The 15,825-nt window shown below is 39.8% G+C and overlaps 1 protein-coding gene across 1 annotated transcript; it reads right to left on the reverse strand.

Moving 5' to 3' along the window:
- Positions 1-3,733: 3,733 nt before the first annotated feature.
- LOC137278197 (uncharacterized) lies at positions 3,734-14,814 on the reverse strand. The gene is made up of 20 exons (XM_067810397.1): positions 14,698-14,814; positions 14,168-14,291; positions 12,451-12,871; positions 11,346-12,179; positions 11,009-11,175; positions 10,523-10,648; positions 10,220-10,342; positions 9,854-9,925; positions 9,256-9,374; positions 8,964-9,068; positions 8,686-8,775; positions 8,319-8,438; positions 8,011-8,209; positions 7,653-7,796; positions 7,296-7,384; positions 7,093-7,163; positions 6,910-6,977; positions 6,347-6,509; positions 5,767-5,846; positions 3,734-5,529 (listed from the first exon to the last, which is right to left on the reverse strand). The coding sequence occupies exons 2-20, from the start codon at positions 14,283-14,285 to the stop codon at positions 5,522-5,524; spliced, it is 3,117 nt and encodes a 1,038-aa protein (XP_067666498.1). The 5' UTR covers positions 14,286-14,291; positions 14,698-14,814; the 3' UTR covers positions 3,734-5,521.
- Between the last annotated feature and the right edge of the window lie 1,011 nt (positions 14,815-15,825).

Consider the following 15,825-nt stretch of genomic DNA (forward strand, 5'->3'; position numbering starts at 1 on the left):
CGCAACTTTTTAGTCACATTAACACAGGAAAGAATAAGGACACAAGAACTGACGCATGTACAAACGAACGCCTTAACCCCTAAAACCAAGGCAGATATATGCACAGCGCGTAAGGCAGTTCCGAATCACTAACGAAACACCGACTGCATGCGCCTCTGCAAGCGTCCAAAGGCAATTTCTGTCTGAGCAATGTTTCACGTTACTCACACCAAAATATGAAATTTAATCGGTCCTGATTGACTTTAGAAATATCGCAAAAAGAGACGCTCCGCCATTACGGCAGTTCCGAATCATTTCAGGGTATACCTGATCACGTGACATAACGAGGCAGTGTTCGATTAATGATGCTCGTTTGGGGAAACAGGGGTATGTGTCAAACAGTAACACGCCTTTAATTAAATAGATGCCTTAACAATATTCATAATGTTTGAGAAACGAATAATCAACAAACATTGCAGTTGATAACAACATCCGCTTGGTAGATAGGTCATTTGCTGCTCATAACAACACATTCCAGAATCATTATTCCAGGCACCAGTGTGAGCTGAAAATATTCTCTTGGGTTTAATTATACATACATGGTTTATGGTACTGATCTCTTCAGTATTGATATATCATATTTTAATATGAAGATTTTTGACATCACATAATCAGTTACTGATTGTAAAGCAAACGAGCATAATCTATTAAAACCAGCACATTTGAACTCTTTATAGGTGTGTATCTTCGTATGTCTAAAAATGAAACAAACTGTAGCTCGTGTCTAATAACGTAATGACATGGTATGACCATGCCTCCTCCTTTCTCCGCCGGTGCAGCAGGCCAAGGGGGAAAAGTTGGAACAGGTTCTCCAACTGGCTCAGCAAACACACTGCCACCTACATCAAGAATTTGCCTGAATGACCCTGCAAGACTGCTTGGCACTTGTAGTGAGTCGTGCCTTACTTAAATGCATCAAGTTATTTAAAAAAGAATAATATGACTTGAAAAAACAAAAAAAAAACAATTTCTACCCCAAAGCATTGCCACGTTGGTTATTTCCAGTATTCATAACCCTTGACCTGACACACTGTTCTGTACCGCAAATTACGTTTTGGTGAAATGAGTGAGTAAGTGAGTGAGGTTAGCTTTACGCCGCAATCAGCAATATCACAGCTATATGGTGGCGGTCTGTAAATAATCGAGTCTGGACCAGACGATCCATTGATCAACAACATTAGCACCGATCTGCGCAATTGGGAACCGATGACATGTGTCAACCAAGTCAATGAGCCTGACCACCCGATCCCGTCAGTCGCCTCTTACGACAAGCATAGTCGCCTTTTATGGCAAGCATGGGTTGCTGAAGGCCTATTATATCCCGGGACTTTCACATTTTATGTATCTACCTTGTGCAAAGAACATCTAAGACAGACCCTTGAGAGAGTATATATTTTAAATACAGGGAAACGAAGTAACATCGTGAAACTAATTACTTTATTTCAACAGTAATCAACATTTTTTCGGCGGTTGACAGATTTGAGGTGATCCTTATTTTATGGTGATCCGGAACTGACTTAACCATGTGGTTCCATAAATTGCTCATTTCTCCCAAAATATGGCAGTTATAGAGAAGAGTTTTGTCGCTTTTTTACAGATGAAAAGTATGTGCATGCAATGGAGATGTTAACATGAAGCAACTCGATACTAGTCTTATTTGAGACGGGCCGTCCCGAATGAGTTACCTTTTCCTGACGTGGCGCCAACGACAAATTACGCGATGACAGGTATCCTCGTTACAGGGTACGCAAGTAAACGTGTGGTTCAGATCAAGTAAAACAAAATATATCACCTTAAAGAGCATGTCTCGGCTTTAAAATGAGAGATTGGGTGAAGAAATCCATCGAGATTTACAGTTTCTAGGGATTAATGTACGTGGCAGTGATCCGGAATAGCCGTGATCCGGAATACCCTTCCCACTGTATGTATGTAGTGTTACTTATTGTGTTCAAGTATGAACAGTTGATTTTTCCTTCAGATTTATTATACCCTTTGAAAAGTAAGGGAACCTGAACTTTCAGTTTGGATATGAAGTATCAGCGTTAACAAACTTTTCAAAGACAGACATCAACTGAATGTACCAATGTTTCCCTTTATCTCCACTCCTAAGAACAGCATGTTGTCCACGTGCACAACGTTTTTACCCAAGACATGTGCATAGGGTGGCATTCTTCATTTTGACGGTTTTCAAGAAGGTTGATAAATCACCGTGGTCCATTAATTTTGACAATCATCTTATATCACATAGTTGTCACTGTTTGTTTCTAGCCAGGGGTTTTTGTCTGTTTGAAAATGAAAATCGTACACATGCAAACTTCAAGTCATACATCAGCCATCTTTCAAGAGCGAATACTGTACCAGCCTGGTTCCCTGGGTCTGATGCGCCTGCGCTAACGCTCCAACACTGACCCAGGCAACCACTGCCGCATGGCGGCGTTCACTGCAGGGAGACGCGCCATACATTTACTATAGAAAAATCCGAGGACGGGTGGTTAGAAGTTTTTCATAGCATTTTCATCGGTACTATGGCAAAGTGTACGGCACCAGAACAACGCCCATTGTTACTTTCAGTGTTGGAAAACGTTATTTAAGCAGTTTCGAGACACGAAAATCGTCGTTACATAGGCGATATGTAAACAATGACACACCTCCTACTTTCATCACCGACATGTGCTTTGATATTTCGTGTCAGCTCGCTATTACCACGAAATCGTACACATGAAGCATACATCTGAACGACCACACTGACTGGAAATAGTTAGCATCTTTTATTTTAGCATATTTGATGACGAAAATATCGCCCATTACGTCCCGTGTCATCCATCGCGTCAGGGTAAGTTTAGCGGATATATATTTCGACGGCCTTGTGAAATTACAAGGTAAAGCGCTTAGATTGATATGAATGAGGTTAACAGCAGCTAGGGTTTGGCATTCTGATATTCAGCCTCTACAAAAGAAAATGAAACAGTTAACGTATATGCCAGTATCATTCAGAAATGTTTATGATTATTATAGACATAGTCAATCAAATTATCAATCTACAAAAATACACACACATCTACTGCTCAAAAAATTAATTTGGTACTTTATGTTCCTAAACTGAATAGACCCGTGAAGGTCCCGGGGTAGAATAGGCCTTCAGCAACCCACGCTTGCCATAAAAGGTGACTATGCTTGTCGTAAGAGGCGACTAACGGGATCGGGTGGTCAGACTAGCTGACTTGGTTGACACATGTCATCGGTTCCCCATTGCGCAGATCGATGCTCATGTTGTTGATCACTGGATTGTCTGGTCCAGACTCGATTATTTACAGACCGTCGCCATATAGCTGGAATATTGCTAAGTGCGACGTAAAGCTAAACTCACTCACTCACTCCTAAACTGAATAATAATGGTATGATTAGTATGTTAATACAATGGCATACATATAAGGGAAGAACTTATAAGATATAGATAAACATTCCAATGTTTCTGAACTGTTGAATTAAGGGTGATTTTTACCTATGAAACCTGTCATGAGAACTGTATTGTTGTGACTTGAAAAGAGTATCAGTGTACTGTACTTTGATTATTTTGAGCATGATAACCCTGGTGTTCTTAGAGTACATCTGATACAAATCATCTGATATCAGCAATTATTCAGATAGATATCAGTTAATAAATAAAATAATAAAGTTAAAGGCTGATCTGGACTTTTGCTTTACTTTCTTATACTTTACATCAGTGCATGCATACATAAATTACTCACCATCAGTGATTTTGCTTTTGAATTTTGAGTATTTTGCTCAGTACTTGTTGACCAGTTCATTATTGTGATTTTATTTTTTTTACATCTTAATTTTATGGTGTGTATCTAGAAATTATATCTTGATATAGATATTGAGTACTATGTTAACACCTAAACTTATTTGTACTAAAGCACTAACTACTCTTGGTGCACACAGTAAAAAGGATGTTATGGCATTGTACACATGTCAAAAGTAAGTTGAAAATATAATAACCTCAAGATTAATATGATATGTAATGCTATGATTGTTCCTATGGTGTGTAGGTGAGCAGAAGTATAGAGGACCTCATGCTGTAAAATTATTGAAGATGTACAGCAACAATGTCTGAAAGGTTTCTCAAAACTGCAAACAATGCTGTTGTTTGAGGAGAATGTGGCAGAACCCCTCTCCAAGTTAAAAAGCTTGTGCACACCACAAGGGCTATAAGGTATTGGTGCAGACTACTGTAACTGGATGAACATTTTTTAGAGCCGAGTGCAGCCTTAAACAACGAACCAACCAACATCTTTTATCTGACATGCTTGTGTCATGCAATTCAGCATTGTCTGTATTAAACTGTTTATTGTGATTTTAATGACAAGAGATATCATAATTGAATGTATCCCTCTCCCCACCCCTCCCCAACCCCAGATATAGCCACAGTGTTTTAATGTAATAGGAAATGGACACATTATGAGATATCAATGACTGTTTTCTTACTTAACATGTCTTCAACAAACATGAGCCCCACCTTGGAGTGTTGTGTATCAGTGTCTTTTAGACAAGCACACTTTCCTTTTATGAATGAGCTAATACACTCACAATTATGAATATTTCATGATGTGTCTCTTTTCCTATTGTATACAAAACTGTAGGTATATATGGGTTGGGGAATTGGGTATATTCAATGTTATATATAATGCTCCAATATGTAATCAATCTCCCAGTAGCATCACCAAGATATTGCCATACCATGAGTACTGTTAAACTTTTGAAGATCAATGCCACTATGATGTGGCCCAGTGTTATACTGAAATGATATATAGCAAATGAATACCAATAATATACCAAATGAATACAAATAATAAATGCAGAAACATTGTTGAGTGAATCATTTATGTGTTTCAAAAGTGTTAGATCTAATTATTATTACTTATAATAATGTAACGTAAAAACCATTTTCTAGTTACAGTGACAGGGCTTTCAGTTTGTTTCCAACACACATAACAGGAGAAAATAGGGCCATATCAACGAATTACACTTCATCAAATTCCCCAAAAATGAAGATGCTAACCATTTCCAATCAGTGTGGTCGTTCAGATGTATGTTTTATGTGTACGATTTCGTGGAAATAGCGGGGTGACACGAAATATCAAAGCACATGTCGGTGATGAAAGTAGGAGGTGTGTCATTGTTTACATATCGCCTATGTAACGACGATTTTCGTGTCTCGAAACTGCATAAATAACGTTTTCCAACACGTTGTTAAAGGTGGAGCAAACGATACTGACTGATGTATCGACACACGCCCCACTTCACCTGTCCCCTTCCCTTTGTTAAAATTTAATCTTTGACAGTATACTTCATTACAGATACTTATCTAATGTTTTCACATTTTGCATTATACGATTGCATTCAAAATATGCCTGTGAAATATTCCCTCGACCGTGAACACTTCAAATCATATATCCAAATCCTGCATCTTCTTTAAGAATCACTTATCTGAAAAGAAAAACACGTTAGCAATTAGTGAGTGGGTATATGGACGGTTTGACCTGTGTCGTATTGTTCTTGTGACGGAATATCGAATCTATACGGTATCTACCCAGGTTACATTACAAGGTACTGTTTGAAAATAAAGATCGCATTCTGCTACTGCTAGTTTTATGTGTTATTATGTTTTATAATACTCATAATATGTACGTTTACTGCCATGACAGGAGGATTCAGGAATCGTACCCAGATATCGTTTTCTGATATGTGCTGTCCTCTTCTTGCTCACTGATCTCTCGGTGTTTGTTTTGAAGGAAACTCGGAAGCTATAAAGAACATGGACACAGAGATATATGTCAGTAGGTGAGTTTAATCTTACGCTGAATTCAGCAATATTCCAGCTATATGGTGGCGGGGTGTAAATAAACGAGTCTGGACCAGACAATCCAGTGATCAACACCATGAGCATCGGTCTGCGCAATTGGGAACCGATGCCATGTGACAATCAAATCACCGAGCCTGACCACCCAATTCTGTTACGACAAACTGAAGGCCAATATTCTAATCCGGACCTACACGGGTCTCCAAGATAGAGGTGTTAAGGGATGTGTTTGTCAAGAGCGGATTGAAACTGGATTAGTGTTTATTACACTTGGTGCTGTTGGTGAAATATATTCCTCAGTCGCTTTTACCGAAACACTTATTGTACTTAACGTACATTATGCATTTTCCCGATGTATCCTAAAACATGTTCCATATTTGGTTTCGTCTAAATATTACACATATCAGTAATTACAGGTTCCAAGAGGGTCTGCTTGTTTAATACCTTTCACCATTTCTTGTTAGTAGACATGAACCAGTTCTCCGTTTCTCATACTCCTTCTTTAACGTGCTGTCTTCCTCCTCCGAGTAATTGTGCCATGTGGCCCCATCATCACTTCTCTGCCACACATATTGTGTAGTCGGTTTATCTTCATCCCCTCCGTTTACTGAAACATCGTGACGTCAACACTACCACACTCATTTTTGGCTCTCGTCTTGTATTAAACGATCATGACATGAAAGTTAATATTCGTTACTATGATAAACGTGACACACGCTTAAAACGACCAGACAACCTCGTCGAAATACACATGATATGGACAAAAGATCGAATATAACGTTTCATAGCTGACCCATTTTCTATCGTGTAAGTTTGCAGGGGTAAATAGTTAAAACCAAGAATAGTTTTCACAGTTTTACTCCGGCATGACAAGCTAATACTGCAAACGGTAGGTGCCCTTGTCATGCGCACATGTGTGGCGCTTATGACCGCTTGATAAACGTAATACAACCTTGCTTAGCTAGAAAATGACAAATGTTGATCAACTGCCACTGAATACTGCTTACCTTGACCAGTGGAACACGGAGGACCGTTCGTTTCCGGAACCTGCACTGTCTGGCATGAGAATGGGTCTCTGAAAGGATCATTTTACCAGTCAGTGTTGTTAGAAGAAAAACAAAATGTATTATTTGTTTCATTAAGAGCAGTGTGGTTACGCTGTCACTGTAGCCAGTCCCATGATTCCCTACCTTTGCTTCAGTTCGAATTTGTTGTTTTCCCCATAGTTGTAGTCAAACGTATCCCCATTTTCCCAACGAACCTGTGAAAAAAGAGAACGGATACTGTGTGCAACCATGTTAAGTGAAATATTAAATATCGAAATTGAACATGACATTTGTATTTGGTCGATCCAGATATACATTCATATATTTGTAAATAGAGTAGGTTTTACCTTCACTTTGTGGCCTCTCTTACGTATGACGGTACCCACACTTCCGGGTCCACCATCTTGATCTTGATAGGCGTCCTGCCAGTGCGGTCCTGAAACAGTTCGATTGCAGCTGTATCATTGTTTTTCTCAGTATAATGGAGAAACGGGAAATAACGTGGAATTCAAAATTATTGCAAAGAGAGATTTTTCGTGCGCTCTTTCGTGTTATTGATGGAATATGTAATTGCTTAAAGCGGACTAAAACCATACTCACACAGTCATAGATCGATTCACTGCCAGATGGTCTATCAACTAGGCCACGGAGGAGGTTGAATATACAAATATGCCAAGCTCTGGCTTGGTTCACCTGCTACACACCTCTTTCTACCTGGACACCGATTGTGATTTGTCCATACTCCATTACACGCGGTAGATAGTCTGCTATTAGGACATCAAAGCCATTTTCCCCGCCGTACCTGTAAACATTTCTGCCCCCATTGTCCCACTGGACCCACAGAGAATCTGCAAAGCATGAAACATTTATTCTACATTACACTATTGTAAACTAAGAAGGTTTACACGGATTCTTTGAAAAGACCTCAAAGAATCCAAAGTTATAATATGTCATACACCCTTGCCTGTCTCATGAGATATTTTAATTTCACGTCCTTATTCACACTAACGCACTTAAATAACCGGCGAAAATGTACAAACATTCCTACAGTAATCTGCGCACCTGCTGATTGTCCATGGTTGATCACAGTTCCCGGACCGTCAGCGTCTTGATTTCCCCATTTCCAATCAGGACCCCGTTCTACCCTTGTTCCAAGAGGCGGAAGATTACCGCATTCGATGACGTTGCTGAAGTCGTCTGTGGCACCTAAATCAACCTCCACACTGCAGAGTTGTTCTCTAACAATGGCTTCAACCTCGTCCTTGAAAATTACAAACACACGTATAATGTTCGCAGCTACCTTGAACGTAGTGTCAAACATTCCCGGTAACATTACGTCAAAATTGCTGTCAAAGATGGAAAATGGTTACCTTATCTTCTGCTGATATATCATGAGTCATGGCATCAATGATGGCATCAACTTTGTTGTGCAACGTGGACGGATCAATATCTTCACTTTTCACAATCGTGAGTACACTGCCGCTGAGTCTCTGTGAACCGAACCAGGATATATAAATCTCACAGACATCCGATTTCCAGTGTATGAGTGTATCTACCATGTGTGTTGCTGCAAGGTTAATCCATATAGGTGGAATATTGCTGAGTGGGGAGGAAAACTAACCTCATTCTCTCACCATGTTGAATAGGTATCCACAAAACAACCAAGAAATATCCTCAGCACCTTATGAGATTGTTTGTTCACATTGCCAACCCTTCTTGTTGGAATCATCGACTTACCCTGATATGTTGGTATCTACAGAGTCTTTTCACATCGGTCTTTTCCACAAATTCGCCTTTGCAAAGTGCGGAAATGGATTCAAGGAAATTCTGCAATATTAAGAGCATACACATGTACCCAGTGTGAATATTAAGACAGTAATGTTTGTAAAGAACAATAGCATATCAAACATAACACAGGAAGGGTACACTGACCTCTCAGACAACTCTCTTCCATTGGGTAAACAACCCGAACTACGTTCAAATGGATGACAGAATGCAGAAAGTAAAAACCTTACCCTATCCGCATTCCCTACAGGAATCCACACGATCGGTCCGGCCACAGCACATTTGAAACCTTCATTTCCTAAGTCACTAATTGAGGATATCACACATATCTTGGCCTGTCGTGAGAAAAAAACATAAATGCAATCACGATAAGCACATTGTTTCAAAAAATTCTGTCTTAAAATGTTAAAAGATGATAGCTGTGATATGGTCTTTGAGCGTGTAATGAGCCCTGCTTCATGATCTGAACTAAACGACTGTTCAGTTATTTATGAAATATATAACCCGTATGTCAGTGTATACCTGCTCAGATGGACGCGTTCCGTCTTCTGCGTACCCCTGGCCTTCTACTGTAGCCAAACCATCAGTGAGGAAAATTATTCTTGGAGTCGTTTTTATTCCGCCAAAATTGCAAATTCCACCTTTAAGAAACATAAAAGTTTAGTACATTACTGTCCAATGTCATTTAGACCAGATAACAGTTCTACAAGTGCACGTTCTTATGGCAGACGATGACAAGAGTAAAGCATACTAGTGAGTGCTCTGATCTGTATGTGATCCTAACATGAACAAAGTGCATGCAACTGCTCGCATTCCCATGAGGAGGGAAGCAGTAGAATTGATCATCAGCAACCCACGTTGAGTCTATTAACGCGTCGGGTGGTCAGGCCCTCTGACTTGGGTGATCACATATCGTATTCCAAATGCAAAGATCGAAGCTTACGCTGTTAATCACTAGATTGTCTGACCCAGACCGCCTCCATATAGCTGGAGCATTGCTGGTATTGGCGGTAAACAACTACAAAAACTGAGGGAGGACATATCAATCATTGCTCCCATTACTGTACAATACAGCTATTAGCGGATGCTTTCTATGGGGAGACGAGCCGGTGTCACTTACTCCTGATAAGACAAGACAAGGCTACAACGAGACCTTGGAGAAGAGGAGTTGTCCCGTGTGCTTCCAGTCCGTCTGTAAAGTATAACAAACGACACGTTCTTTCAGAGAGAGTAGAGCATGCAGGTTATAAAATCTCAGTGAAGTTAAATGTACTGAATTATGACCTCAATGACCTCAGTGACGAGAAACGTTATTGGTGTTACTTGTCACATTACCAGATAAATGATAGCAGTTGCAGTATGTAAAAGCAGTAAATTGCCTAATGCATTCTATCTGACAGTGTAGAGATTGTTACACTGTTTTCGTTTGTTCTGATATATGCCATAAACCATATCCCATTAACATATCGCACTGACGTTCACGTACCTATACATTCCCGCAAAGATTCATAGTCATTTGTCAGGTGATGGGCAATTCTTGCCGTGCCTCCAAATGTAACAAGAGCTACGTTTTCCTCAATGGAGTGTTGTTCTGCTATGTCCTCAATTCCTGTTTCAAAATATACAAGATTTAGATGATTTAGACACCTACCTGTTAAAATGCCACAACGATATGAAATCTCATTATCTTTCTTATATGTATTCATATATGACTACATTTGTGTTAAATGTGTAGGGATGAGTTTTCTGTTGATAAATTCCAGTCACATCAAAACTTTTATATGCATACCATCGATGAGTTCTCGAGCAGTTTTCTTAAGTTCTTTTATTGCATCCCCGCTCATACTGCCGGACGTGTCGAGGCAAAGAACAGTATCTAACCCAAGAGCTTTTGGAATGCCTTCAGAATCACCTGCTGTAATGAACAACATACACGACCAGTGCAGCTCACTAAAGTCCGCAGTTCATATTGATGTAATACGGTTCGAATACACACAAAAACCTGTTGTAAGAAATAGCCATGCAAAGTATCACTTAACGCATTTACAAGTGATTATAATGAGCTACAATAGTTATTTCATCACAGACGTTCATAACGTGAATAAACTAGATAGAATATTTAAGGGGACTCCGAAACATAACATGTAAACACAGCATTGTAAAGTCAACCTACTCGGTAACTACCACGTATCTTGAGAATAATGTATTACATATTTTACATCACTGACATCAAAATAACAGGGTTCCTGAAATAAGAGCATGATCTCACACATACCACTAGCCACTGCCTCTTCATATGCACCCATCATTCCATCCCAAAATGCAGTTGCGCCAGGAATGTTTTCAAGGATACTCCGATATTCTGTCATCTGTCGCATGTTCTCGGTGACGAGATCCATTACAGATGTCCCTTCCTTAGTCACGGAAGTACTAAATCTTCCCCTGGATATAGTCAGAAACAAGTTTATGACACTCAGAATAAGCTACTAGCCGCATGGAAATGGAAAGTTTTGACTTAAACAGACATATAGATTATCTACTAATTTACACTAATACTTTCACGTTATACACAGTCCAGAATTATGTCACAGTTATTATTTCAATGTACACACCCCTTGGCCAATTTCGACAACTGCTCCCTAAAATCGCGTCTCATTGTGGTTGTCATTCTCTGCAAATCAGTAACATCATGGACATTCAAAGATGCCAGTCCTGGGATTAGATTCCGCATTTCTTGACAAGACAGTCCAGAACTGGAATTGCTCCCTTGGGGGTATTTCTTAGCATGTTGTTTAACGTTTGTCGGTTTCTTTCGACTGTTCTCAGCTGAAGTGCCATTCGCAAACGTATCCGTTTCTAGTTGCCTTTTCATACCACCGTCTTTCCCTACTGATGGTGTGTGTGTCTGAGCATTTTCAGTAGGCCTGCATGCTATTTCAGGTTTTGGTTCCGTATTTGTATCCCTGAGATTGCCTTGTGGAAGTTTTGATGCTACACCATGTTCTTTGGGTCTGACAGATCTGTCAAGATTCAACAATTCTTCTTGATTATCTGTGTCTCTGGTGTCGTCGTCATCTTCGTGTTCGTTGTCTGCTGATAAAGTACCCATGTGTATGATGCTCCCCATTCCTCCTGCGGGGCCAGACCCAGGACTCATGTCTCTTTCACTACAGTTCAGACCAAGAACGCTGTCGTGCTTTGTGACATTGTGATTCACTGCGCCACCGCGGTTTTCACCCCCTTCATGAGCCATCTCCTCAACGGACGACGTGCTACCTTCGATAAAGTCTAAGACACGTGCTAATGTGGCTTTAATGTGATTGATTTGCTCCCTGTGAGCAGAGTCATGCTTTTTCAATAGTTGTCTCTGGCGTGATATTTCCTTCTCTATCAATGCAAATCTTTCTGGAAATGATTGTAGTTGTGCCAATGGAGTACCCGGTGAACTACAGAATCAGATATACATCAGTATTAGTATAACAAGCGCCAAACACCACAAGTGTTAACATTATTGATACAAAATAGTATATGTTGTCCTGAAAAACAAATAGTGTAACTTGCTATATGTCACATACATAGCTATACGAAGTAGATAAAGATTCTTTGATATAGGGTCAACCTTAAAGGATGCATCATTTACAAATGACCATCACAATAATATATATGGCATACTGGTCTAATGGGCAAAAGCCCGGGATATTCACTCACAACACTTACCTTTCAGCTAGTCCATGACGTTTATCTTCACTCTGATTGAAACCGTGAAAGAATGTGTTACAGGGCACCGTGTACTGACCTTCTGATTTCAATGTTACGTTGATGTCTGACTTCAATGATGAAACACAGCTAGATACAAACTTTCCTAGCAGTCTGACAAAGTCATCTGACCTCTCGAGAAAAGGTGTTCCTCTCGGATGCCGAAAAGTAAAATGCATGGGCGAGGACCTCACTGCAACCAGTCTAACTTTCATTGTTTCATAAACTTCACTGACAAAAGTGTACAGATATTCCTTTTCCTGAATGACTCGTCTGCAGAACTCGTCTTCAACAGAACTGTTGTTTCTCGTTTGTTTTAACTCAACTGTTGACATCACCAATTCCTCAGGCTCCTCCCAGTGCAGACATGCTAGTAGTGTCCCTGTTCAGAAGGATCACATGAGAGTACAAGCACCAAATTGCCGTGTTTGCAGAAACGTGAGAAAACAGGATGACAGTGATTGTGATTAACGCTCAAATGTCACATTATATAACACGTTGTCAATTAGGGGACATGTAAAACACAATTTCTTATGTTTGTTTGTTGTTTAACTCCACTTTCAGCAATATTCTGGTAATGGCAGTTGTCTGAAAATAATCCACAGTATTTGTTCATCATGTTGACAGTCATGTCTTATTTATACCTGCAGTTTTATTTACTTTCTTTCCCATCTAATTAACAGCACAACGACAGCTGATTAATTCTCATACGTTTCAGTAATGTATTTGTCAATTTCTTATGCTTTTGTTAAAAGAAAGCGTTACATTAAAAAGCGACACTACTAAATGCTATTTTCAGTGAAATAAGGGTTCACACATATTTTTATTCATTAAAATGAACTGGGATTGATGAAAAGCGTTATAGCTTATCTAAGCACCGCTCCAGTACAACATATAATACAACTCCATGACTGTGCACGACTGTATGTGATATGTGATACACCAACATGTACCTCGTTATCTCATACATCTTATCTCTATCTCTCTATCTCTCCCTCCCGCTTTCTCTCTCTCTCTCTCTCTCTCGCGCGCGCGCGCATGTTACATGTGTAAGGGATCATGTATTAGGGCAAATGTGAGGATCGACATGAAACATGGCAATATTTTTGTTGCTTTCATTTGCAGACACATATAGTATATACCAGCACAGTGAATTCCCAGTAGACAATAGAGGACGGTGTATACTAAGCACAGACTGTTGCCATGTGTCACCATTTTCACAATAATATAGGATTTTTTCCTTCTGTATGTAGGCACTTAATAGTGCAGGTTAATAATCATAATTAACATATTTTCGTCAGCGCCTTACTGCAAAAGAAACAAGAAATTATGTTGCCAAATCTTCATTATGTAAGATTCATTTCAGTGTGTGTAAGACATGTGTACTGACTGACTACATCAGTAAACTTTGAACTTTACTTTGGTGGAAAATTATAGTAAATCTCATCATCTTTCCACATCAAGTAATTTCCGTCAAGAATGTTAACGTCAGAATCACACAGTTTCAGTGTGTGTCCTTCAGTCCCCACTTTCACTTTGAGTTGTGATCAGGACGTTAATGAGTTCAGTGTGTTTACACGGCGAAGAATTAAATTTGTTTACACGACTAAGTGTTACATGTGTTTTCAAGAGTAACCCTTCACAATACCTGCATGGAAGGCATGTGGCGTGTCCGTACCTGTTTGACCTGCGTCTTGTTCGTGAAAACCTTCGTTAAAGAAGGCATCCACCACAATATGTGAGGGGTCGTCTGTCCACTGTCCACTTAGACAGCATCGAATATGTAGATCCCCCATGGCAATCTACAAACAATTATTTGCGACCATGAACACAAGATTATAAATATGTATGCATACATACATACATACATACATACGTACGTACGTACGTACGTACGTACATACATACATACATACATACATACATACATACATACATACATACATACATATATACATACATACGTATAATTCTTTATTCGACACAAGTGTAGATGCTATAGAGATGGGACTATGAACACATTAATGTGCATGCTAGACCTATCGCTTGGGCAAGAAGGCCCCGACTTACTATCACGTGATCAACCGGGGAAGTCTTTGTCATATGTTACTAAATATAGATTTAGGCACAATTAAACCGAGCTTATCAAACATGTGATTGTTAAGATCGATATGTTTGACTATCAAGAAACAAGGGTAGAAGGCGTACTTATCTGCACGTATTCATAGAGTTTACACTCTTCCTGCACACTTGTCAGTGGCACTCGTATCCCAGATCGAACTAAATATAGACATGACCTGGCATAACAGCCCATAAATAATGTACACAGCGACGTGCCAAAGGGTTATGTCCCTTTAGTTGAATGTCACATGATCACTCGGCTCAGACTATTCAATTTCCACTCAAGTGTGAACATGTGTGAGTTGGTAATGGAATTCAAGATTTATGTTCACAGTCCAGAGTATTTGACAAGGACACGCGTGGGTCCTACATTTGTTTCCTGACATGTAAATGCTGTGGTACTGTTAATTATGTTGATAGTCACAATTCATGTATATCAACGACCTCCCATCACACACATTATCAACATGAGAACTGACGTTATATGAGACAGATTGCACTATTCAAGTCACAAAGTTATTATGTAAATATACTTCTACATAAAATATATTATTCTATCTGTATTATTGTTTAGGACGGTATGTTTTAGTGTGAGGTGTACTGTCTGTGTCTTCCGTCTGGGATACAGTGTTTTAGTGTGAGGTGTACTGTCTGTGTCTTCCGTCTGGGATACAGCGTTTTAGTACCCCGTGTACTGTGTCTTCCGTCTGGGATACATAGTGTTAGTACCACGTGTACTGTCCGTGTCTTCCGTCTGGGATACAGTGTTTTAGTACCACGTGTACTGCCTGTGTCATCCGTCTGGGATACAGTGTTTTAGTACCACATGTACTGATTGTGTCTCACCTCTTGGACACTGTGTTTTAGTACCACGTGTATTGGCTGTGTCTTCCGCCTGGGACACTGTGTTTTAGGACCACGTGTATTGTCTGTGTCTTCCGTCTGGGATACAGTGTTTTAGTACCACGTGTACTGACTGTGTCTCACGTCTTGGACACTGTGTTTTAGTGCCATGTGTACTGACTGTGTTTCTCACGTCTTGGACACTGTGTTTTAGTGCCAGGTGTACACTGTTTTAATGCAAGGCGTATTTGCTGTGTCTCCCGCCTGGGACATCGGGTTTTAGTGTAAAGTTTACTGGTTGTGTCTCCCGTCTTGAACACTGTTTTAGTACCAAGTGTACTGGCTGTGTCTCACGTCTTGGACACTGTACTT

This window comes from Haliotis asinina, chromosome 3 (assembly GCF_037392515.1).
Source record: "Haliotis asinina isolate JCU_RB_2024 chromosome 3, JCU_Hal_asi_v2, whole genome shotgun sequence".
NCBI lineage: Eukaryota > Metazoa > Mollusca > Gastropoda > Lepetellida > Haliotidae > Haliotis > Haliotis asinina.